Source organism: Drosophila hydei, unplaced genomic scaffold (assembly GCF_003285905.1).
Source record: "Drosophila hydei strain 15085-1641.00,03,60 unplaced genomic scaffold, DhydRS2 tig00008135-arrow-pilon, whole genome shotgun sequence".
Lineage (NCBI taxonomy): Eukaryota > Metazoa > Arthropoda > Insecta > Diptera > Drosophilidae > Drosophila > Drosophila hydei.
Genome location: NW_022045844.1, coordinates 2,479,903 through 2,506,401, shown reverse-complemented (window position 1 = coordinate 2,506,401; position 26,499 = coordinate 2,479,903). Strand labels below are relative to the sequence as shown.

Sequence of the window (26,499 nt, the reverse complement as noted above, 5' to 3'; positions counted from 1 at the left end):
GTACAGTGTTGCATTGCTTGTTGTTCATCGAGAGTCGCAAAATGGTGGCTTCTGCTATACGCGGAGAAATTTTGTTGTACCATTAAGAACTAAAAAAAACACGCATTTGTGCTAATATTATTTAGTCAAATTATAGTGCAAAACTTTCACGTGCCAGTGTCGCTGCAATACGCGTGTGAAAGTGTACACAAATTGCGTTTCAAAGTCAGCGAAAATTGTGCCCAAAATCTCCGCAGCAATAAAAAAAAACGCAAAGCAAGCGAAGTGCGTGAGTGTGTGTAAATGAGTGTGTATGTTTGTATGCGCGTGTAAGTGCTTGTGCATGTGTATGGCGAGCGATTGCGTGTGTGTGTGTGCGCAAAGTGTATGCAAAAAAGAAGAAGACAAAACAGAAGAGTATTAAAAAACGTATTGTTAGCCCCCACTGACAACTTTAAACGCGCACACACAACAACAACAGCTAAGACAGAAACTTTTCGAGTCTCTAAATGTAAGCAACAACTACAACAAGTGTGCAAAAATTAATTATTATTTAAGTGTGTCACTAATTTCATTTGAAGCGTCGTCCGATTCGCAGTCACAGTCGTAGTCGACGTCGACGTCTTAGTCGTCGTCGTAATGCGCAGCGTAGAAATCATTAAAATTTATTTGTGAAAAACGTATGAAACGCGTCGCTGTCGAAGTCGCAGTCTCTGTCGACGTCTTTTTAGTTGGCGTCGGCGCTGCAACTGTGTTTGCACACAAAGTAAAGTGAAAAAGCCAAAGCGGGCAAAGGCGGAGGCAGACGACGATGATGATGACGACGGCGACGACGACGACGTTGGCTTGTGGAGGAGGGGATGTTTCTATTATGGACTTTTTTGGGGTAGAACAATACAACGAAGAAGACGGCGACGACGACGACGACGACTCAAAGGCTCAACAAATTTTGTGCTGAAAAGGAATCACAAAGCGCAGCAGCAGCAACGGCGACGGCGGCGTCACCCACCACCAACGCAGCTGCTGCTGCTGCTGTGACCACCCTTCATATGACAAGCTGAACGCCCACCCGCTGCCCGCGCGCTGCCGTTGCTTAAACTTTGCTTTGTTGCTTTTTCGCTGACGTTGGCTAAAAAATTTGTTGTTGTTGTGTGGCTCGCGCCTTTTTTATACACTGCACATAAACTGTAAAATGGGCATATTGGTGTTGTGCTATATGCGAAAATTGAAAATGTCGAAAATCTAAGAAACTAAACCATAAAGATAAAACATACATAAATTCCAATATTACTTTGGCACACTTTTCGTTCTACAGAGTATTGGGCAGTTGGCTAAGCTCGGTAGCAATTCTCTTGTTTTATAATTTTGCATTGTATGCTCTTTTTCTTCTGCACTCTGCAACTTCACTTCAGTCCAGTCCTCTTCTTCTGCTTAATCATAATCATCAGCTCGTCTCTCACCTACGTCATTTCTTCGTTTCCAGCTGTGCCAGTGCAAATTAACCAAAATCTACATTTCCGGCTGCCTGTCCCCTGCCAAAGTAACAGCCACAGGAGCAACAGCATCATCACTAGATATCTATATACACTTCCTGCTCGCTCGCTCGCACGCCGCAGCAATCGGGAACGTTACCGTTAGCGTGCCAAGTGGGAGCCAAAGCCACCAGGTTTCGAGTTCGAGTTCGAGCTGCTTGCTGGAGCACACGGACAAACGCACACACACATCTACACTGGATTCATGGTGAGTTGCCCGCCACGAACAGCTGTTGAACTAGGCATATATTTAATTATTGTTATTTGTTTGCTTAACACATATACGCACACACGCAGTAATATTGTATTTGCCGCCGGCTCATGTGTCATCTTCCAGGGGGTCCCAACTCTATTTTTCGCTTCATGGCCAAAACTATTGAACTATATACGTATGTGTATATGTGTGTGTGCGTGTAGGGTATTAGGGGAGGCGCTATGGCCTGCTGTGATAGACAAGCAAATTGCCAGGCTCACTCACTGCATCATAAACTAATTAGGCAAAGTGCTTCAAGTGCCCCAGCACACATAGAAACACAGAAAGAGAGAGAGAGAGAGAGAGAAAGATAAAGGCGCTCATATTCAATACAAGTTTATTATAAACTAGAAAATGGAATTTGTAAAGTGATACCCCGCATTGTTTCTTTTTGAATCATTAGCTGTAATAGGGTATCCAGAACTGAGATCTATAAAAGAAAATATTCCATTTTCTGAATAAAACAAATTTTCGATAAAGTGTGTAGCTATGTGCTATTATGCTAGTCCGTTAGTTATGAGCAGTGTTTACTGTATTTTATTTTGATATTTTGATCATATTCATATTTAGTTTATTTGAACTTAAGGCCAATTATCATAGCTAGCAGAACGCAAAGCCGTTCACTGAGTCAGTAGTTCAAGTTCACGCAACTGTGATTCCAGTTCATATTCGAGTTGTTGTTGTTGCATGTTCCGTTGCCTCAATCGTCGTCGTCGCCGAGCTGTCAGAGCGTAACATCTACAAGCTGTCAATTAGGTTTGCGCGCCGTTCGCTGATTAATTGCCGAGTGGTCGATAACTTGGTGTTAACCATAATTAAAATGCAAACAAATCTATTTATTTAACGAGCATTCAATAACACTCAACTACGGATGAGAGGCTCATTAAAGGGAATCATAATTTTAAATAAGTTACGAACTCCGTAAACATTAAGTATAGAATAGAAATAGTTGTTAGTCTCTATTAACAACTATATTTATAATAATTTGAAATTCTTGGAAACTTATCCAAGTTCTTTGACTATACTTCCGATGAAATTGCTCTCAACTTTCCCGCTTATCGAGCAATTGTTCACTGGCTTATTTCCATGAACGCAAATGCTTCAGCTTATCTCTTTTAGCTAACGAGCAAGTGGGCAGGTCCTCGCTGGGTCGTGGACTGGTGGGCGAGTGGGCTAGTGAGAAAGAGAGAGAAGGGGAGAGACTGCCCGATTAGGAGGGAATAAAAACGTGAAGTGTTTAATTAATAAATAACGTGCTAATAATGCATTTAATAAAAACAAAAGCGAACTTGAAGCGCGCTAATGCCACGAGCGGAAACTCATGACCCAACAACAACAAAAGCAACAAAATGAAAGCGCCCACGCCCACACCCACTGATGTCGTTGCTGTTGCTTTTTTTTTTTGGCTAGATGGATGATAATCAGGTTGTAGGGGGAAAGGGCTGGAGACGGCCTTTGATGTCGATTTCATTTTATATTTTATTATTAGTCATTTTGGCTTATTTATAATGCGCTGTTAAAGTTTACGTTTTATTAATCTGTTTGCTGGTGCTTTTAATTTATAATTACTGCTTATCTGATTGAAAAAGCAAGACACTTGGACTCGAGTGTCGATTTATTGCCCCTGATTATAAAATGTGCCGGCAAAACACCCACACAGATGTATATAAATATGTATATGTCCAAGCTATACCGTATTAGATCATTTTAGAAAAAAATTTCAAACTAGAAATGAATGAGTTTCTAGGTAGTTGAAAGGAACAATATAATTTAAAATTTAGTATATAAAGAAGAGCAATAATTAGATATATTGGTAATGCTTGCTTGCTTTACGTATTTAATGATTTCTTAAAATAATTTTATAATGCTATAATGAAAATTCATGAAAAATTATAAACAAAGACCATACATTAAATAAGATTAAGAGATATATGCGACAGTTTTATTATATGAATAGATATATATATATATATATATATATATATATATATATATGTATATGTATATATATACATTTTATCTGACATGTTTAAAATGTAAAATCAGAAACAAAAAACACATTAATAATAATTCACAAATCCCTTGTTCAGTTAATGCTTAAAAAGCTTATTGATAAAATATGATATTCCCCTTCCTAACTCTCCCACTCCCTCTCTCTGTTTCTCTGTCACTCTCACTCCTGCTCTCTTGTATGTGGAAACAATTCCAGCTGCGTTCTACTCCATTAGCGATAAGATAATTAACACACAAAGCACCTATTAAATCTATATATAAATATATGCAGATACACACATACATATCTAAAGTCAAATAATTAAGCGCGGGTTAATCGGTGTAAAATCAATGAACCAATGGGAATATAATGTATAAACGTGTTTAAAAAAAATTAACAATATCAACAATGAATTCCCATAAATCTTTCTCATTGTGTGTAATTCGATTATACACAAAGGCAGCTAGTTACTGTGAGAGCGTTAGATAAATAAGAGAGAGTAAGAGGCAGAGAGAGAGAGAGAGAGAGAGAGAGGAGACAGAGTGGTAACTACACATGCAAAACGTTCACTTATATTATGCCAGGCACAAATTCTCTGACACTCGTTGCCATACAACAACAAACAATGACGACAGCGCCATAAACACTTGAAAAGGGCCTAACAGTAACAACAACAAGAACAACAAGAGCCGACAGCTATGAAAGGGCAAGCGGTCTCCTTTTACATGCCCTTATTCTTATTTATGTCTTACCCTTCTTGCTTTATGCATGTGCCCTTCCGTTTAAAGCAAAACGGGGCGACATAAGTAACACGAAACAATTTCCAAATGAAGCGCGGATAAGCCGCAAAATCCTTAAAATACTCGATAAAATTACATAAAACTAATCGCACAAGCACACGCACACAGGCACTGGCCATCACACACCCATGTAGACAGAGTTTGAAAGGGAGCGAATGAGACAGAAGTGAATTGGCTGTATGACTTGCCCGACTGCGATGGATGGGTAGCTGTGAGAGAGAGAGAGAGAGGGAGTAAGGCAGACGCGGGTCGTCAGACATGAAGAGAATGATGAAGGTATCTACACCGACAATCTGTTTAACAACTTCATGAGCAGCAAATCCAACAAATCGTATAAACGACAACAACAAAAACAACAACGACGACGACGACTATGACGATGACGCTGACGACACCGAAGTGAAGTTCGGCTGCACACGAACGGCCCCAAATGATGCACAGGTTAGAGTGAGCGAGTGAGTGCGGGTGAGAGAGATGGGAGGGAGAGTGAGAGGTGAACTCGTCGCAGTCGTTGCGGGTCGTTTATTTGGTTTCGGTTTGGCTTTTTTGAGCGCCGCATCAGTGCCTGAATAGATGCTCAATCGTTCGGTTGAATGAAGTGGAGCAACGTATGGGAGTTCTTATAGAGCTATGGGTGGGGGAGGAGCTGCGGCCATGAATGAAGAGAATGTGGCATAATGTTCTTGTTGATGTTGAGTAATGGGTATAACAACTGTAAGCTGCCTGCATTCGAATATCATCTACATACACACACGCGTACACACACTAGACTATTTCCATGTGGGTCCAAAAAAAAAAAGAGAAATTTGTTGGTTATTTATTTACTTTGTTTTTTTCTTTTTTTTATTGCTTCTCTCTGGGCAACGAGTTGAGTGCTTTGAACGCTGTTCAACTGCCTCCTTTTGGCTTCTTGTTTCTACGTTTTAGATGTTTTTTTGTGACTTTTCGGGCGTCTGTTTTGATTTGTTGTGAAAATTTGGCTTTCACAACAAACCGATGCAGACATACGCAAGCATAGGTATTCCATTGTGTGTGTGTGTGTGTGTGTGTGTGGCACCTTCTCTTGTTGCCTACAAACATTTAATGGGGTTTCCGCACTTGACACATGGCACTCAACTCAACTGAACAGATTTCAGGCATTCCAAGCTATTGAGCCACTCTCATCCACAAACTCTTGAGAATTTTGTTGAGTTGATGACGAAGCTAATTTGCTGGGGCGCATACCTAAAGCCGAAATATGTGTGCATAGTTTTTGGAAATTCATGATAGTTAAACGCAAGACTAAGGGTAATTTAATAATTAAATTGCTAAATTACTATACGATATAGTGAGTATTTTTCAAAAACAATTTAATTGAAAAGTATTTGGAATATACAAATTTTATTGGCAATATCTGTTCAAATTTAATATTTGTATAAATATATGAATAGCAAATTAACTTGTCTTTGAATATCTTATAGCCAGGTAGAGCATTCAATATTCGGCTTAGTCTAATGCTACCTGTGCGGACTTAACGAACTCTACGTCTCGGCTTCAGGCCGGCAGATTATTAACATCAAGTTAATAACCACCCTAATGTACAGTTGTGCGGCGAGTGCAGCAGCAGCAGAAGCGAAGGCATTTTAAGTTGTCTGCCCGTTGCTGCTGCTGCTGCTGACGTTCGTTGTTATTGCTGTTGTTGTATCCTATTTGTCAGTCAATTAGTCAGCTTATTGGCAAGCGATGATTGCAGAGAGAAAAACAAGCTAAATACAAGCGCAAACATACAGACAGACAGCCAACCACACGGAAGCCGACAGTCGGGCCAGTCGACCGTCGACAGCCGACAGCTTTTCCATTTCAAAATTACGCACACACACACATATATATATATATAGACACACTCAAAGACGTCGTTTAGCTGCGTGCGTACACACAATTTTCCGCTACTCATGATACAAATTGTTTATTGGATTTCCTCTTGGCTGTTGTGCGCCTCTGCTCTGCTTGCTAAGTTTTATTTTTCATTTACATTTCTCGTTTTGTTTCGTTTTATGTTTATGGGCTGTTTAGAAAACAATTTGCGGCACCCCCACACCCACCCCTCTCTCAATCTCTATATATATATATATATATATGTGTGTGTGTGTGTCTGTGGCGATATTTTGTAAGTTGATAAAGCGCGTGTTGACATTAATGGAGGCAACGCGCCGTTTGAAATTGACAGCGTTATTGACCTTAAATTTTCGTGGCCCGCTCGTTCAGCTGAGACCCAGCCAACAGGCAATCGACCGAGCGACCAACTGGCTGACCATAGACGACTCCAGCCAACCGCATTTGGGGCTGCTGCTGACTCACAAAACGGCAAAAGCACTCGCAAAACTGGCCAACAGTCAGTCACGTATCCACGACGATGTACAGAGCAACAACAACAACTGCTGCAACAGCAACTGCTGCAACAACAAGCAACGCCCCATCAACGGTTGCTGCTGCCATAATTTGTGGTCTTTTACTGTGAACTGTTATTGTTGTTGTTGTTGTTGTTGGGCCATTGTTGTTGTGCCTGTGTGCCGCAACCTCAGCGCTGGGCATTATGATACGGCTATTAATACATACACACACACATAGATATACATGTACACACTCCATACTGGGCCAGGGGAGGACTCTCTCTCTCTCTCTCTCTCTTTATTTCTCTGTCTCTATCGCTCTTTGCAGCACATTTTTCGGTGGTGGCAAAAATGTTCGAGCCTTTCATTTTGCCTTTTTAGATTTTATGGCTTTTGTGCGTTACAACGGCGCTTTTTGTAGTACATTTGTTTTATAACAGCCACCGCAGAAATAGCAGCAGCAACAGCAGAAGCAACAGAAGCAGGAAGGAAGAAGAGAGTGGAAGCGTGTGAGAGAGAGAGAGGGAGGCGGAAGGGGGTGTGAGTACACACAGCTTAGCACATTGCTCGCAGTTATTACACAATTTTGCCCAAAGCGCCAGAGCAGCCACTTGGGCCATTCGCGTGCCCAGAACGCTAGAGTGGGAAAGCGCAGAGCGAGATGGACAGAGGGAGAGAGCGCGCGCGGAAAAGAGACCACGTAGACGAGGCCAGGAGCTACTCACCTTCTACTTTTTTTTCTGTGAAATTTTTCCACTCACGACTTTCCTGCCATAAAAAAAAGTTGCTAACCAAGCAGCCAGCCAAGCCGTTCAGTCAGCCAGTTAGCCAACCAGGCCAGCTAACCTGGCTGCTGCCGCTGCTGATGTCGCTGATAAGTGTTGGCCCCAAACGCAGTGGAGCGCTGCACAGTGGCATAAAGTAGCTGAAAAGTTTTGGGTTTTATATTAATATAAATGGCCGCAGATTAAGTAACGGGATGAGTAGTATTTAAGGCTTAGTGAATGATAATTTATAGCTCACAATTTGAGATGCAAAGTTTATTATTAATAGAAATCGTTATCGATATCATCTTTTTAAATTTACATTAATGTCTTTAAGAACAACTAACAGCTCAATTCCTTTACCCATCTCATTTGATTATTGTTCACATTTCTCTTTCTATATGATTCATATCTTCACATGCATTTCAATAGGCTTTGCACCACTGTGCAGGCCCAGCAGCTTGTCCGTTTCGGTTGTCCGCCATGGCACCCTACGCTGCCGCGTAGTCAGTCATTTAGGCGGCGTGTCGTGGCTTATTGAGTGTAAATCTGTCGACAATATTTTCTGTTTTATTTAATTTTTTTTATACATATTTTGCGTTGCGTCGGGGCAAGCCGAGCCGAGCCGAGGCGAGGCGAGGCGCAATGCTCTTTTTATTTGCCTGCTGCTGCATTTAATTAATTGATTTTAATTGCCATAATTTGTGTGCCGTTGCCACACAACCGCAACCGCTGGCATGCGTGTGTGTGCGAGAGTGTGTGTGTGTATTGGCACTGATATTGATTCGTAAGCAAATTTAATGATAATTCCCCTGACAGATCGCCCTGCCCGGAGGCCAGCCTCGTTACAGTTATTCGCCAAGTTACTTGAGCGGAAAATCTGTTTACAGCTGCACGCACACTTGAGAGGCAGCCAAAAGAAAAAATAACCAGGCACAGACACACACACACACATACACACTCAGATACACACGATATGAATATATAGCTGCTGTAACTGTTTCGTCAGCTCAGCTCAGCTCAGCTCTCTTCCCCTTATCGCAAGTCCGTCCAGCTGGCGCATTATAACATATGCCATATGCAAACGATTAAGTGTTCGGGTCGCATAAAACTCCCTAAACTCGTCTGGCCTCCAGATTCGCTACACGTAGCCTCGTCTATTCTAAGGCCACACATTACATGGCATTATTTTTTATAGCTTATTTATTTATGCATGTTGATATCAGCATTTCTAATACCCTTGAAAGCATGCCAAATGCTTTAAGTGGAGATGGAATGTATATATATATATATATATATATATATACTCTTGATCCAGCCAGGTTATATTTGCTCTGCAGTTCGTTGAATACTTCCAAATGATTTCTGGTACGTTAAATCGCTAAAATTTGTTATTTTTGAACTGTTTTATTATGCTTTTTTCGAGGAATATACGAGTTGAACATATCGCATTTCATATACAGTCTCTCATATAGCATTCTCACCATTGAAATATACTCTTTTCTATTGGATATCTCTCGTTGTTTCTCTAAAAATTTAATACTAATTGGGTTACAGGGTATCTGTTAGTGCAGGGTATTTAACTCGCTTGGCTATGATATGTAGTATTTATATTGTAGAATGTTAATCATTTTAACCATATGATCGTTTGTTTTTTGCAGTTGAATTTTCATATCATAGCGGGCATAAAAAGGCTTAACACTGGACCGGAAGCGTGTTTTTAAAGGGTGATGGCGGCCTCCACTCAAGGAGAAATACGAGTGGGTCCCGGCCACCAGGTAAACGATGTCTATGTACGTACATAACTCTCACAATTCAGAAATTCAGCTCACGGTAACAAAATGAAAAATAAAAATACAAAGAAAAAATACTTTTTTCCTTTTTGTATTGTAATCGTAACGTTGCAAGTTCTAATTGTAATCCCAACTAACACCAACCCAGCCCAGTCCAATCCAATCCACTTCCCATACTCGCCTCTTCATCAGAGTCTAATTAAGTTGCTCACCTAATGAGTCTTGGCCTTATTTAAATTATATTTGTATAAATAATAAAGTTTTATCACTTGACAGTTTTTTCTGTCCATCATAAAAGACTGCTTCACATAAAAATTGTTTAAGGCTTGAGCTCTCAAAGTTAACTTTATGAGTCTCTAAAGATAGCTACGAATTTCCACTTCTATGAATCAAAATATTAACACGCCATCTGAACTTTCAAGAATTTAAAGATGAAAATTTTACAAACAGAGATAGTTCTATCAAATATAGTTTATTATGCCTATAAATTATAAATGGAAAAATAAAGCAATGAAAAGCTTTCAGCAGTTCTATCTAATCGCATGCCACGACTCTTCGATGTGGGCAACTTGTTAGTCAACTTTGATTTGTAGCTTGATAATTATCTAAAATTTATTATTTATAAACAATAAATAACAACTGTAAATAAATCGTTTACCAAATTGGCAATATATACAATAACTAACACAGAGTACCTCCCTGAGTCCTACTCCTCACTCGCCAGACATGACGAAAGTCGCTGATACTCTTTCCATACCAACGCTCCTATCCAGAAAAATACCCGATATACACGTACACCTCACATCAAGGCATTGTTCATACATTTCATGCATTAGTCTTAAGTTGTATATTGTCGTTTCATATGACACCAGACAAATTACAGACCTATATATAAATAAATTGATGTATATAAACAAGCCCAGTTGGAAATAGTTAGCCGATTTGTTACAGAAATAGTTGTAAATAAAGAAGAAGCTTATAGACAGCTTCGCTGACATGTCATACGATTTGTCCTGCATGAATAATGCTTAGCTACAGTATTTCCCACTGGGCAACTTTCTTTGGCTTCTTGTATTCTCGTAGACTTTGTCTTGTGTCTGTGGTGTATGTGACGTAACTAACTGAAAAGATAGACTTTATGTGATGTTTTTTGGAGTTCCGTTCCGTTCCGTTTTTTTTTAATTAACTAATACCGGAAACTTCTTCTGTCTTGTCTTGTCTTGTGACTGAAGGCAAAACTGCCCGATTATAATCCAATCTCAAGCTTCCCCGTTGACAAGGAAACCGATGAACGTGAATTAGAGGAAACAAGATGGAGTCCTGGCGTTGTGGCCGATGGCGACTTGTTAATGTTTCTGCGTGCGGCACGCTCCATGGCTGCATTTCAAGGAATGTGTGATGGCGGTTTAGAAGACGGTTGTTTGGCTGCCAGTCGCGACGACACAACAATTAACGCACTCGACGTGGTGAGTGATGACCTAACCCAATTCCACCCACCCCCAGCTGCTAACTAATAGTTGTCCTTTTGCTTCCATTTAATAGCTGCACGATTCTGGCTACGATCCAGGCAAAGCTCTACAAGCACTCGTAAAGTGTCCCGTTTCGAAGGGCATTGACAAGAAGTGGACCGAGGACGAAACGAAAAAGTTCATCAAGGGTCTGCGACAATTTGGCAAAAATTTCTTTAGGATCCACAAGGATCTATTGCCACACAAGGATACACCAGAGCTGGTCGAGTTCTACTACCTGTGGAAGAAGACGCCCGGCGCCAACAATAATCGACCGCATCGGCGACGCAGACAGAGCGCCTTGCGTCGCAATCGTGTTACGCGCGCTAACAATACACCTCCCAAAAAGGAGGACACCCCGGAACCACAAGCTGCGACGACGGCGACGGCGGCGGCGTCGGCTGCAGAGACGGCGAATCGCTCATCGCCCGCTGTCTCCAAGGAGGAGAACAGTTCTCTAACCGAGGACGACGTCAGCGAGTGTGACAGTGATTCGAGTCTGACCAACAAAAGGGATGAATCACCATCTAGGATGAGGACTAGAAACAAACAACAGAACAACAACAACAACAATAACAGCAGCAGTGCCGCTGCAGCTGGTGGCGGTGGCAACTCCGCTGCTGCTGGTGCTGCCTCCGTCAACGCATCTGGCAACAGTTCCGGTAAGGATCAATCTTCAGGCTCTGCGAACAATAACAGCAACGCCGTGGCGAACGGTAAGCGACCCAAGCGCGGCTCCGATACACCGGATGCTGCTGCAGCGGCAGCCGCCGCTGCTGGCGATAGCCCGAAGACGCCCACCAAGACCGTGGCCGAGGGATCGGGCAATAAGCGCAAGGGAGGCAAACAGGATACGCCCAACAAGAAGAAGCGCACCGAAACGGAGACCAATAACAGCAACAGCAGTGAGCAAGCGAACAACAACAGCGAGGACAACGTCAAGGAGAAGCAGCGCAAGCGTCCCGATAGTCCTGTTGAGAGCATGAACTCCGATAGTCGACCCGATTCTGTCCTCGACGATGGCGAGTCGAATACAACTGATACGGATGGACGCACCGCCGAGCAGCAGTCCAGCAAAGATAGCAAGGAGATCAACTGCAAGGAGGAGAACGCTGTCACGCTGTCCGGCGATGCGGATTCCAAGTCGGAAGTCAACGAGAAGTCGATCAAAACAGAGACTGCCTGCGCGGAAGACAGCAAGGATACCATTAAGAACATGGATGAGGAGACCAACATTCAGGCACCCAGCAGTATACAGCCGCTTAACATCAAGCCGGCGCACGTGGATGGTCTGCTAAAAGAGTCTAGCTCCCTGGAAGCGCCACCAGCGGCTGTTCCAGTGGCACCGATCGCAATGAAGGTGCCCACTATTGCGACGGTGGAGGCACTTAACGCGTCTGTCGATCGTGATCGCAAGGAAGCCATTGAGAAGATGGAGATATGTGAGAACGAAGCGGCTGCACGCGATCCCGAGCTGCTCAAGAAACTCGCCAGCATTAAGCAAGAGAGGTTGCCCCAGCAACAGCAGCAGCAGCAGCAGCAACAACAGCAGCAACAGCAACAACAACAGCAGCAGCAGCAACTGGTGGGTATGCCACCCGTTTCAGCTGCATCGGGACCTATGCAGGAAACCGTTTACATTAAGAAGGAGCCCATGGAAGACTCTATGGACGCCACATGCAATCAAAACAGCAACGAGCCGCAGGATCTCAAGGTCAAAATCGAAATCAAAAACGAGGATCTGAAGATCAATACCAGCGGACTGCCACCTGTCAGCTCCGCGGGGCCGCCGCCCAACGCACAACTGAGCGGGTTGCATCATGGTGCCGGAGACGGTGTCAATCCGGAACCACTGCATCTGCAGCATATGCCACATGGACCAACGCCGCAAGCGCCTGCCGGCTACATAATTGACGGGCAGCTGAAGTATGGGCCACCCGGTCAACCGCCTCCACAGCCACCGCCACAGCTGCACAGCGATCCTGGCAGTGGGGGAGTATCGGCGCCAACGCCTCAGAAATATCCTGGCGATATGGAAATGAAGTACAACGAGGCAAGCGTTAAATTCGAGCCAAGTGCTGGCAAATTTGCGCCACAGGAGCTGAAGTATCCGGTGCCAGCACCATTGGATGCGCTCAAATACAGCCAGGAAATGCAGGCAGCGGCTGCTGCTGCAGCGGCCGTGGGCAAGTACGACATGAAGTATATGATCGAACAGCAGGGCAAGTATCCTGTGGAGCTAGCGCCGCCCAAGCCTGGCTATCAGGAGGCACTAAAGATACCCGATGTGAAGCCGGGCTTTGCCCATCTGCCGCATAACATTGGCTCGGCTTTGGACGGACCCGGTCCTCCGCACAAGTATGCGCCGGCAGGTCAGAGTGGTCCGCCGCTGGATCAGCAGCCGCCGGGTGCCACGCCTCCACCAGGCATTGCCATGCCCAAGCCTCACTATCAGCACGATGTGCAGACACCGCCGCTAGGGCGACCATTCGAGCCAACTGGCCTTATGCTCAAGTATGGTGATCCACTGGCTGCGAAGTACGGGCCGCCACAGCCGCAGGATCTTAAATATCCAATGCCGCCTGTTTCTTCAGCCGGCGGGGAGAATCTGATCAAATCTTCGCCATATGGCCCGCCGCCGGAGAGTCCCATTGACGCCTCGGCGCGCTCGACGCCCGGCCAGGATAGCCAGGGCAGCAATAGCAATAGCAATTCGCAGCCACCATCCTCACAGCCGCAGCAGTTCCAGTCGCCACATCCCTCGCCGCATATGCCTTCGCCAGCTGGCGGCGGCTTGCCACCCGGCATGCATCCACAAAATCTCATCTCCCCGCACAGTCATGGACCACCGCCGAATGCTGGCGGCGCCGGCTCCGGTCCAGGTCCACAACCGCCGACGTCTTTGCATCAGTCCATCAGCAGCACAATGCCAGGTCAGGGACCGCCCGGCCTGCAGCATGGACTGCCACCGGGACCGGGTGGCCCACACGCACAAATATCAGTCGCCAATTCGCTGACGGGCGTCGTCACATCGCTGGGCGCCCCCACGATGTCGACTATGGCGCCTTCGCATCCCATGCACCCGCACATGCATCCGCACCAACATCCGCATTTGCAATCGTTGCAAGCTCTGCACCGGCATCCCGATCTGTCTTCGGCCATGCATCCTCATGCGCCCATGGCTATGTCGCTGCAGGCACCGGGTCCGCCGCCACAGCACAGCCATGGGCATCCGCTGGCGCCTGGCCATTCACAGCAGCAACAGCCGGGACCGAACCCGGCGGGCACAGTGCGCACGCCATCGCCGGCTCAGCAACAACAGCCGCCGCGTAGCATGCACGAACCGCTGCCCACATCACGTGAGCCGCCCGCCTCGCATACCTCGACGGCGCCAACGGGCTCGATAAGCAGCCTTAACTCGGGGCCGGGCCAGGGTCCGGGGCCTGGACCAGGACCAATGCCACATCAGTCACCGCATGCGCATCGCACATCCCCACTGCCGGGCTTGGCGCATCCGTCAGGGCTTATCGGCCATCCGATGCCCATACACCCGCACCTGGCACACCTACCGCCAGGTCATCCGGCACACGCAGCACTGGCGCACCCGGGCCATCATCTGCTATCGCATTCAATTGCAGGATTGAGCCATGGCGGCGGTCCCATTGCTCTCTTGGCGGGTCCCGGCGGACTAGGTGGCCTGCCCGAGTCGGCACTTAGCCGACGCACACCGCCCAGCCATCTGTCGCACCCGCACGCCTCGTCAGCGCCATCGACGCCGCACTCGGCGGCCATCTCGACGAGCATGTCACTTACCACCACGCCCAGCACGGTGCCCTCGTCCGCCTTCAGTCGCGCCAGTCCCAGCGTCCAACTTTCGAGTGGTGCCCCGCCAGCTGGCCCTGGTGGCAACAGCAATAGCGGCACGCCGAATAACTCGTCGGCAGCTGCCGCCGCTGCGGCCGCAGCCGCTGCACATCGTGCCGCCTCGCCCGCCTCCAGTGTGGGCAGCCTAAGTCGGCAAAGTCCGTTGCATCCGGTGCCTCAATCCCCGCTGAGTCATCATCCGTCATCGTCGGCGCTATCCGCCGCAGCGGCAGCTGTTGCCGAACGGGATCGGCATGCGCTGCTACGCCAGCAATCACCGCACATGACGCCGCCGCCAGTGTCGAGCGCCTCGGGTTTGATGGCCAGTCCGTTGAGCAAGATGTATGCACCACAGCCGGGTCAACGAGGGTTGGGCACATCGCCACCGCCGCATTTGCGACCTGGCGCCTCGCCACCTGTCATACGCCATCCACAGATGCCGCTGCCATTACCGCTGATTGCACCAGGCGGTGGCATTCCGCAAATTGGAGTGCATCCTGGTCAGTCGCCGTATCCCCATCCGTTGCTGCATCCCTCGGTCTTCTACTCGCCGCATCATCACAATCCCTTCAATTCACCCTATGGCTATGCGCCGTATGGGCCTGGCTTCCCCGCCTACATGAAGCCGCCGCCACCATCCGGCCCACTGGATCCCGCCGCTGTGATGGCCGCCCACCATGCTGGGCTGTCTGGTCCGCCGCCACAAACGCGACAGGATGAGCAGAATGCAGCAGCTGCGGCAGCTGTGGCTGCCGAGAAGCAACACGCGGCGGCCGCTGCAGCGGCTGTAGCTGCTGCTCAGCAACAGCACAAGACACCTCAGCAGCAGCAGCAACAGCAACAACAACAGCAACAACAGCAGCAACAGCAACAACAGCAGCAGCAGCAACAACAACAACAGCAGCAACAGCAACCTGGTGGTCCGCCGCAGAATAAACCACCGACGCCAAAGACGCCGCAGGGACCAGGAGGTGTGGGTGTTGGCCTTGGTGGTCCCGGCACGCCCACGGGTCTGCCGCCTGGCGCTTATCCAGGTGCTCACATGCCTGGCTATCCGCCACCGCCACATGCCTCGCCGTTTGCGCCGCAAGATGGACAGCAGCATGGCATAAAGCCGACCTCCCACATGGATGCGTTGCGTGCGCACGCTCACTCTGCCAATTCCGCGGGCATGGGTGGTGCGCATCATCCAACAGAGCCATGTGAGTATTGAGAGCTCAGCTAGATATTGAAAGGGTTCTTCAATACGGTTTTTCTTTTCGTAGTGCCTATAGACATTGAGCCCGATCCAGAGCCCGAGATACCCAGTCCCACGCACAACATACCGCGCGGGCCCAGTCCCGAGGCAAAGCCCGACGATACAGAATGCCATCGCTCGCAATCTGCCATGTGAGTACTCCCAAATTATCTCTCCTCTTTGAGCTATAACTTATTCACTACAAATGTTACTCTTGCAGCTTCGTGCGACACATCGATCGCGGCGACTACAATTCGTGTACGCGCACGGATCTGATCTTCAAGCCAGTTACGGACTCAAAGCTAGCGCGCAAGCGAGAGGAACGCGATCGCAAACTGGCTGAGAAAGAGCGCGAGCGAAGACAGGTAAGCTTCAAGAGCGAACACACATCAGCTACAGATACGCCTGCTCTAGCATATGATCTTCGACAATCTATAATTATATATATTTTCACCTAGCTAACATATAATTTTCTCTCTTGTTACCCCTACAATTAGCAACAACAACAGCAGCAGCAGCAGCAACAACAGCAACAAGCAGCTGCCGCCCAACAAGCCGCACAGCAGGCCAAGATGAAGGCGGAGCTAAAGCCTTCTTATACGGATACGCCAGCGCTGCGTCAATTGTCGGAGTATGCGCGTCCACACGTCGCCTTCAGGTGAGCGTCGAATGCTTGATAGAGTGTTTCACTATTTGTTGAGTCTTCTTTAGTTGATTATCTATTATTTTTGTTATGTATTGAGATTATTTGTAGTCGTCGATTATCGCGTTTGTATTGTAATAATTTCCATTTCGATTTCAGTCCTGTTGAGCAGATGGTGCCTTATCATCATCCAATGGGCCCCATGTATAGCAGAGAGAGGTACAGTACCTAGTACAAGCCTGCCAAAATCCTCATCTCAAAGCACACACCAACACCCACCCATACACACACCAACCATGCTAACCTACATAATTGACGCTTATTTAAACGCACGTTCAAATTTATGCATTAGTTTCTAATCCATTTGCTGCTTATTTGCCATTTGTCTGACCTTAACCAAAATCCTCGACAAGATATTAAACCCATTTCTGCTTCTCCAAATTGTAGGCCTTTACTCATGCTTCCAACCTTGACTAATTGCAGAGAATTGGAGGAGATTAAGAATGCACAAGCGGCTGCCGCAAGTCAATCGCGACTGGATCCACACTGGATGGAATATTACAGACGGTAAGACTAGCTATTCGCATAATCCTTTCGAGAAATGCAACTCACCCTCCTCTTCTATTCGTTACAGTGGCATACATCCCTCGCAGTTTCCGCTATATGCGAATCCGGCTATATCGCAAATGGAACGCGAACGTCTGGGCATACCGCCGCCGCATCATGTTGGCATGGATCCGGGCGAGCATATGGTGCGTATAATTTGCATGGCCATCTCATCTTGTAAACCAAACTTGATCTCGAAATCCACTCATATTCACAAAATCAATCGTATTTGGAAAAAACAAAGCAAAACAAACACTTTTTAAACAAAACGAATTCAAAAACATCTACGCATCAATCACTTGTCCACTTGTTTACTTGTCAGCTCAATTAACCAACGATTTAATTAATCAAATATAATTATAATAATGCTATAAATTTACGTACATCATGTGTCCATGTCCAAGCACGTGTGATAACACATTATCTATTGCAATTTATCGCGCGCTTCACCTGGAAGAGAGACACGTCTATTTCTCTCTTCCACTCTCTAACCACATTTGTTTATCATCCAGTCGGTGCTAACCCGCATTATCCACAATTTCACATTTCGCATATTCCCGCTCTTCCCACTTACCAAATGTCGCATCTATGTTGCAAGCAGGCTCTCCATTTATCTCTCAGGCAGCACACCTGGCTCTTTTGAAACTATCAACGATATTCAATAATTTTCAGATACGATTGACGAGAGAATATCATGCACACTCTCATACTCATTTACATTTGCCTTTGCATCCACAGCCGCAACCACCGGAGGCCGGTTTCCAACTGCCACGTGAGTTTGTATACCCGCTGCGTTGATCAAATCACAAACGAAACTCATTATCTCTGTGTTCTCCCCTTTCTCTCTTTCTCTGAACTTAGCGAATGTTGGGCAATATCCGCGTCCAAATATGCTTATACCTAGGGAGCCGCACTCGGACGTTTTGCTGAGGATGTCTTATGCAGATCAACTACAGGTTTCCCAAATCCCATATTAATATTCTTAACTGATTAATTACATATATACAGTATTTACAGGCCGCCGAGTTTCAACGTCAATCGCTGCACGATCAATACTTTAGGTGAGTTGCATTTAACATCCATTAGGGTGGACTAAATTGAGAACAACAACAAAAACAACAGTCATCAACAGTCAGTCATTCGGCTCATTTGTTCATCTGTATTTCTGTGACTATGACTTTTGCTTATTGTTTTTTATTGAAATTATCGTTATCATTTTGTGTTTGTGTGTATATATTTTGTATCTGTATCACGCCCACCTTTCTATTTCTATCCCAATACAGACAACGGCCCAGATAAGTGGACCAGCCAGGCAGAAGGCAGAATCCCAAAAGCAACTGAACAAAGAAAATACTCATGGCCCGGCCGGCTGTGAGGAAAATGCTTTGTGTGATTTTTGTGTTCAAACGTTTACATTTTGCTTTTCAACAAGAACAACTATAACAACAACAACAAATGAAAAAGATCAACATTCGTATTTTATATATCAATAGCAATGGTCCCTTTATATGTATATCGTGTTTCCAAGCTATATATATATAAATAGCAACTTTAAGTTGTGCAACGCTTTGTCCAGTTTTTATGTAAAAAGTTAGTAAACGTTTTAATTTTTCATATCCATAACATATATGCATACCACATATATCATCTAGATACACTGCAATCCTTGTCTTAACCTATTATCTGTAATATATATTTACTTTGTTCGACAGAAATCAACTACGTTAAGTGTGCTCCAACTGGACGGCTGAGACGATCCACTTATGAACAAAGAGGGAATCGCAAATTAGAAATCAAATGAAACCAACTGACGAAACAAGCAAAGAAAACATGATGGTCGCAATATTTTATAAGTATCGTCTTTATAGTGTATAGTGTTAAAAATTCTAAACAAAAATTGATAGAGAAGCGTGTTAATTATCGTTTAAGCTTACGAGAATTGATTAAGGCAAATGGAACAAACTTAGCACACAAATTTTTAAGGTTTTCAACTGCGGAATGTGCAAAACATTTGTGCAGACTATAGCAGCACTTCGATAATACCCTATGACTAAACACTAAGCTCTATTTCAAATCAAATTAATTAGACTTTGCAATTAGCTAAAAATAACAGAGCAAAACCAAAATGCATCAACAAAAAACCACAACTTGCTATTTTAGTATATATAGAATGTACATATGTTGGCACGACATGGTTTAAATTGAATGGTTATATTGTACAAGAAATTGGAAGTTAAGCCAAGTGCACTTTGTGCCAATCAACCACTGTCAGTCAATATATATATATATACATGTATATGAAGAATGTACAAAGGGCTTTATAGACAACTGCAACTGCAACTGCAACTATTTTGACATCTCATACGCTGAGAATATGATTGTATATGTAATTTAAACTTAATGTACTTCCAGCCACAATTGAACTATATGTATTTTGTAGTGTTAGTGCGCTTATTGCTGCTTAGTTTTGATTTTTATAGTAATCTTTTTATAATATGTTTTGGCTAGCTTGGCTTACTTACTACTCATTAATTTATTATTTTATTTGGCTTAACTATAGTATTATATTATCAAAAAAAAAAAAAAAAACAAGCAAAAACCAGAAACAAAAAAGGAAAAGCAACAAAAATGTGTTTTGTATAAAGTTTCATAACAAAAAGAAAAAGAAAAAACAACAAAAAAAACTAGTTCATAAGTAAAAATTTAAAATGTGTGAGTTTTCAAAAATTCGTAAAGCCCCCAAATGCAATATATATATATATATATTTAAATATATATATATATATGTGTCAGCATGAGCGTTTGTAGCAGCTGCAATATTTTGAGTGCTTAATTTATATTATTAGTAATTTATACACAATATATATATATATATATATATATATATATATATATTAATTTCATGAGCAGCATGCATTAAAACAAATAAATAAATCTATATTTCATTAACAAAGAAAAAGAAAGGATTTATATTAACTTTAAGAGCAACGCAAAACACAAAAGCAAAAACACTAAACAAATGTAATATTAATGCGTGCATAATACTATAAACAAATTACATATTTTTAAATACAATTTTTTATTTCACATTTTGAATATACACATTATATATATATAAATATACATATACAGCGTTTATTGTAGAGTTTTGCGAGCATATTTAAACAAAAAAAAAAAAAAACAAAAGCTGAAAACCAAGCACACAAACAAAATAAATATGAGCCACATCATTTGGCGCAGTTTAAGTTTTAAGATTGTAAAGTAAAAAATCCAGGCGTACATATTTATATATACATATACAAAATGAAAGAAATAAGAAACAAAATGCAGCTATATATGCATATGCTAAATATATATATATATATATATATATTTCACACAAAACAATTCGATGATAATGATAAAACAAAATAAATTATTAAAAACCTGTAAAAACTAAGTAAAGCAAAATAAAATTAGTTACATTAGTTACAAATCCAAGCAACGTTTATTTCATAAATTAACAAGGAAACATACATCTCTATAATGCGGTCAAATAAATAATTTACAGAAAAAAGCTCATTAATTAAAATTAAAATTAATTATTTATTCAGTTTGATTTTTTGTTGAACGTTGACGTCAGATTTTTGAAGCTTGGTTTTTTTTTTAATGTGCACCGATTCGCTAGAAGTCGTGATTCATAGCTAACAAAGGTTGGCCGCCTACTTTTTTAATCAGAACTCATTAAAATGGCTAAAGGAAATATATAACGAAAGTATAGAAGTATTATACATATATATATTAGTAAATGTTGCGTTTCTGTAACCTATAAGAGCTAGCGACTTAACTATGTTCGCATTTGCTATTGCGTTATCGGTTACTGCAGTCATTTACATGAAATCGATATCGCTACTCAGTATAGGGTATTGCCTAGTCGGCGACTTTCGTCCAAGACACCATTGTAAGTACACCTGTGTTTTCTACATAAGAGTTCAGCTTTAATGAGCCATATTTCAGAACTTTCCTTAAAGTGAAAATTACTTTGTCCCATTCATCAATCGTCGAACATATTTATGTCTGCGCTAATCAATCATGCAATACTGTGTTGATGATAGAATACTTTTAGTTTTTTTTTATACACATGCAACCCATGATACCCTAACGTAGTCAGTGTGTAATGCTGGCCTAGTTTATATAGATACTTATCTAAATCAATACTTAACTGAATTTTCTTTAAAACAAAATAGATAAATTGCAAAGCTCCGATGACAATAGATAACAGACAGTGTGAGTTGTTGTGGTTTTTTATTTATTTATTGATAGACACGTATACGAAGATACACATATAAATATAGAGCTTACTTCTAGATAGAGATAGAGAGCGTGAGCTCGTAAATCACATGGTGCAGTGGCATTATAATATCAAATCAAGGCATGGAAATTGAATGAAAGAGCATAAATAACTTATAATTACGAATGCTCACTAGACGCTCAGATGCGGCGTGTAAGAGTGCGTGTGTGCGTGTGAGTGTATTCATGAATAATCAATCAAATAAATAGAATCGTTGCCATGTGCGCTGCATAAATTTTGAATAAGCCTTCTGTGTTAACTCTTAATACTTAAAGCATTTGCTTAAATGGGCATGTGGGCGGGGCATTACTGTGCTCTTGTTTTAGACACGTGCTTGGCGTATTGGGTCAAGTTCCCAGTTCATCCTTGACTCATTCTCTGCCCGAATATTTAAATTGTCGGCACACAAAGCCGCGCCGCGGTAGCGCCAAATTACGGGGCTTAATTAAAATGTTGAGCATGCGAGTGCGATGCGATTTAATACAAAACATTTGCGCCATTAAATGCCAGCCCAGACCAGCCCGGCCCAGCGCCACACGGCTCTAATTAAAAGCCACTAAAATGCCGTCCTTGACAAGCTTAACAACAGGCAGCCGATGCCAGCGAACAGTGCGCTGAATGCGCTGCACGCCAGGCCGTCAGCTGCATTATCCGCATCCACGAAAGGTATTGAGCTAAAAGGCATGGTTAGACTGTTAATGGAGGGCTCATTGCGGTAAACGATACGATCGTTGAGCGGCTGGGTGGGACGGAAATTGTTCTTCAAATGATCATCATTGGCGGTCAGCAGACGAAAGTGGCTTAGCTGTTGGGGTGACATGGGTATAATCAGTCAGATGTATATATATGATATATTTTGTGCCTAACCTGATACTCCGATATGTCGATGGGCTGAGTGAAATCTATCCAAACCACCTTCTCGGCGCATGGCGGCGTTGTCAGCGAGCCTATGTAGGAGTAATAGTTATAAAGGTCCGTGCCTATAAACTTGAGCAAAGGCAAAGGATTCTTCAGGTTCGCAGACTGGCCCTTGCGATCGATCGACCGCAGCAACTCGGCAAATTCATCATAATTGGGATTATTTGAGTCTGTAATCTAAGCAAAGAACGTTTAGCTGAAAACCATTGCATGTCGCCACAGCCGAACTACCTTGAAGAAAAATGCCAATACGGCGATGCCATGATCCTGGTCCAAGGCGCTTTGAAAGTCCGGAAATTCCAGGCTGCGCATAACCACATGCAGCTCGGCGGGATAGGCGTGATTGTCAATCAGATCCTCGCTGCCCACAGTGTCGTTCTCGCCCCAGTGGAAATGGAACTGTTCGAATTGGTAGAAGGACATGCGCTCCAAGGGGCCGCCCTTCATGCGCGGCACCTTGCCCTTGTCGAAGTCCATGGTGACCAGCACAGTGTGTCCATTGTTGGTCAAATTGACGCGCTTGGGCGTAACATCAAGGTTCTCGAAGGTAAATTCCTCATACGTCTTATACTTCACATTCAGCACGTTGATATTAATGGGACTTTGGAACTTGCCGCTGCACTTCTGATAGTCGTCGCCCCAATGCTCCGGGCCATGCTGTCCTCTGTAGCCAAAATCTTGAGACCAGGCCGCAGCAGCTGCAATAATTGAGACGAGTTAAGAGTCGGCAGACTTGCTAATTGGCTGGACAAGCGGAGACGTTGATACCGTTTGATCACGCTGACAACGCGACAAATTGACAAATATTTAATTATTTTTGATACTATTTTTGGGCAGCTCAGGGATAGCTAAAAATACCCCGATTGTTAACCTCAATTGAACGTTCAAATAAATTTAAGTTTCGTTGTTGATCTTTTGCATTTGCCGAATGAGCAGTCGTACACTGTGCAGCGTGCAAGTTTGTCTTGGAAATTAAATTGGATTTGAACTATATGTATATAGTTATTTTGTGATCAGAATGAGCAGATCAAGATAAGTCTTTCATCTGAACTAAGATTTGTACATGCATCCATATGCTGCCTACTATCAGGCATCAGCTTAAGTGAGGTTTCTAGATTAAACTTGTCATAGTAAATCTGCTCCAGTTCATGCAAAACTGTTTAACTATAATAAAAGCGAAAATTTCCAAAGATTCTAGATTAGTAGTTTAGTGACTTGAATGTCAGAGAAATCTAATTAATCAATCACTTAAGTCGTATACCTTGAACATATATACCTGTAAATTGTTATATATAAACTGAGCTTAGATGAGTTCTCATCAAGATGTCTAAGCCACACATGACTTGGAAACAAAACACAGTATCATCTAGAGTAATCTCGTTAAACACTCACTTCAAATTCAGCACACTAACTGTGTTGTTCAGTGATGGCTGACAGAGAGCGCGACCTATTGGCAGGAACATTGTGTAACAAGTGTCACGGCCAAGACTGTTGCTTCAATTAGCAGTGATTAAGTAACAATTATCGAGTCGACTAGTATTTACTACACCGCATTATACGAATGCAGTGCACTTTCCTGAACTATCTCAATGGAAAGGTTTGCTGATCTATTCAGCAGCAGCAACAACAACAACAGATGCTTTAATTGTCTTCTTCTGTTCGTCACGTTTGTTGCTTTGCAATTGTCGACAGCTGAAATTGCATTATTTGATTTATATTTTTTATTGAAACTTTAACTGCAAAGCGGAATTTACGTTTATTACCATATGCCATTAACAAAGTATATAATTAACCAAGTCGAATTTTTAAATTTCAAACTTAACACGCAAAACCAAAAAAAAAGAAACAAAAACGAAATTTTGTGTTCAAGTAATTGTTGCGCTTATTTCCATTTCCACTGCTATTTCCATTCTATTTCTGTAATTGGATAACTGCTTTAAGCTGGCTGCCATTGTTTGGCTAACAAATACGCTCATGATTTGCCTCGCACTTCCGGCATTGTCCAGGGTATGACCAGTCCGTGGACACGTCAACTGTTTACTGTTTACTGTTGAGCCATCAAAAGAAAACCTGGTAAGCTTAATTACAATTTAGATTTATGTGTTTGTCTGCTTTTTGCAAATAGATGGCCAACGCCCGGTAGAAACGTGTTTCTTTTGTCTTCTATGCCCGCTCAGCAAGTGAAACGGGAGTATTGTATTAATTAGGAAAATGTGGCAAGCATGCTCTGGCGAATACTTTGTTAATATTCCCACTAGGCACAAGGCCTTTGAATCCATTGAATCTCAAGACTCGTCCTGTATATTTATGTGCGACTTGTCATCAAAGAGCGACTAGTTAAATTGCTAACAACTGTATCTATAAGCGTTTCAAGGCTAGTAGTGGGAAGATTGTATTAAAATTAATCTGATCTGCAGTTGTTTAAGAAAATCTGCTCACATTTTGGGCATGCCTTCATCTGTCTGGAATAATTTTAGAGCTCCTATACGAAATTTGTGACTAGTGTATAGCTGTTATCTATCTATCGATCCGTACCGAATCGTAAAACATTTATAACTTTTCTTCCTTAACTTTCCACAGTCTTCCAGCTACTTTCAGCAAGTTTTTCCATTGAAATTAGATAAATTCCGATCTAATAAACAGACTTAATCTCACTAAAATTTTTTTGCTTTTAAATGCACGTTGCTGCCTCCAAGGCGCAAGCGAGCATCGTGCAGTCGACTACAGCCAACTTTCACTGCTCTTGCACTCGTTTGCTATATTTGTCGATTGCGGCAAAGAGATAATTTGAACAAGTTTTTGAACTTGTAACGCGTCCTTGACACGAGCCTGTTCTAACCATACATAAATTAGAAATAAATGCCTGCTAATGTGTTTTATTTGAAATAATCTTGGCGCAGTTTAACTCACTCACACTTAACGGATTTAGCTGTGCGAAACAGCTCTAAAAATTGTTTAAATATTTGCAAATGAATCAAACTTCGTCTGCTGATAATGAGCCGAGCGTTATGTGCATTTGCCTAATAATAGTAGTCAGCGTCTTATTTAACACTAGTAAAACAATCGTTTCAGCACCAGAAGCGAACACTTGTCATTTTTAAACAATTGCTTAGCTCACCAAAGGTCAAGATCAAAGGCCACCAAACACTTTGTTGACTCCACATTTTTTTTTCTTGCGCACTGGAAGTGAATAACTTGAGCCCTTAAGCTTCGACCACTGACACGGCACACTGTCACACTTTCGCACTGTCAATTTGTCAGGCGGCTAATTTGTCAGTCTGTCAAGCGCTGTTCACCCGCCAAATGCGGTCGCACAACTGCGGTTAGGGCCCGACTGCCGCCGAAACTTATATCAACTTCTCTAAAGGCAGTTGTTGGTTTTTTATACTCAATGCGCTGCGATTCGAAACTTAAATCGGCCCTCGCTAATATTGATTCAATACATTGTCAGCGGTCGCCCGGCGTGATGACGTGCATACAATATTGTGGAGAACAACATTTCTAAGGGCTAATCAACAGACGAAGCTATTTAAAGGGTATTTTACCATGCACGACATATTTACTTTGGAATTCTTTAAGACTTTTTAACGATCCTCACAATACGGTTGCCCAGTCAACATCTCCATCAGCGAAGCATAGAAAAACACGAAATGATGAAAACATTAATGTCGCTGACTCATCAGTTGAAAAAAACCCAAGACGCCGTTCTCGTTCGTTGAGCAACTCTGTGACTTCAATGGATCTTACTCTGCATCCATATCAGATCCAAACAATACAAAAGCTGAAGGCACTTCACTATTTTAAGCTTTACATATTCGTCGATTGGCGACGCAGTAATTTGGTGATCTCAGAGAAATCATTAAAAGTGAAATTGCTGACGTATGGATCAATTTACAAACTTTGTTCTTAG

The 26,499-nt window shown here is 43.2% G+C and overlaps 2 protein-coding genes across 15 annotated transcripts; one reads left to right on the top strand and one right to left on the bottom strand.

The window, feature by feature from the left end:
* Nucleotides 1–20: 20 nt before the first annotated feature.
* On the top strand, nt 21–19,768 carry LOC111605192 (arginine-glutamic acid dipeptide repeats protein). 14 transcript variants are annotated; one of them, XM_030225656.1, is made up of 16 exons: nt 21–264; nt 1,463–1,719; nt 9,352–9,468; nt 10,716–10,949; nt 11,026–16,057; nt 16,121–16,244; nt 16,313–16,457; nt 16,590–16,750; nt 16,895–16,954; nt 17,183–17,302; nt 17,370–17,487; nt 18,014–18,113; nt 18,203–18,297; nt 18,350–18,402; nt 18,625–18,931; nt 19,054–19,768. In XM_030225656.1, the coding sequence occupies exons 3-15, from the start codon at nt 9,421–9,423 to the stop codon at nt 18,638–18,640; spliced, it is 6,306 nt and encodes a 2,101-aa protein (XP_030081516.1). In that variant the 5' UTR covers nt 21–264; nt 1,463–1,719; nt 9,352–9,420; the 3' UTR covers nt 18,641–18,931; nt 19,054–19,768. The 14 variants fall into 14 exon arrangements, with proteins under 14 accessions (XP_030081516.1, XP_030081517.1, XP_030081522.1 ...); XM_030225657.1 differs by having other exon boundaries at nt 9,352–9,483; nt 16,614–16,750; XM_030225662.1 differs by having other exon boundaries at nt 9,352–9,483; nt 17,219–17,302; nt 18,080–18,113.
* Nucleotides 19,769–21,670: 1,902 nt separating this feature from the next.
* On the bottom strand, nt 21,671–25,847 carry LOC111605185 (carbonic anhydrase 1). Its single transcript, XM_023323582.2, has 4 exons — nt 25,708–25,847; nt 22,821–23,287; nt 22,539–22,766; nt 21,671–22,476 (listed from the first exon to the last, which is right to left on the bottom strand). Exons 1-4 carry the CDS (start codon nt 25,751–25,753, stop codon nt 22,228–22,230), a joined length of 990 nt encoding a protein of 329 aa, XP_023179350.2. The 5' UTR covers nt 25,754–25,847; the 3' UTR covers nt 21,671–22,227.
* Between the last annotated feature and the right edge of the window lie 652 nt (nt 25,848–26,499).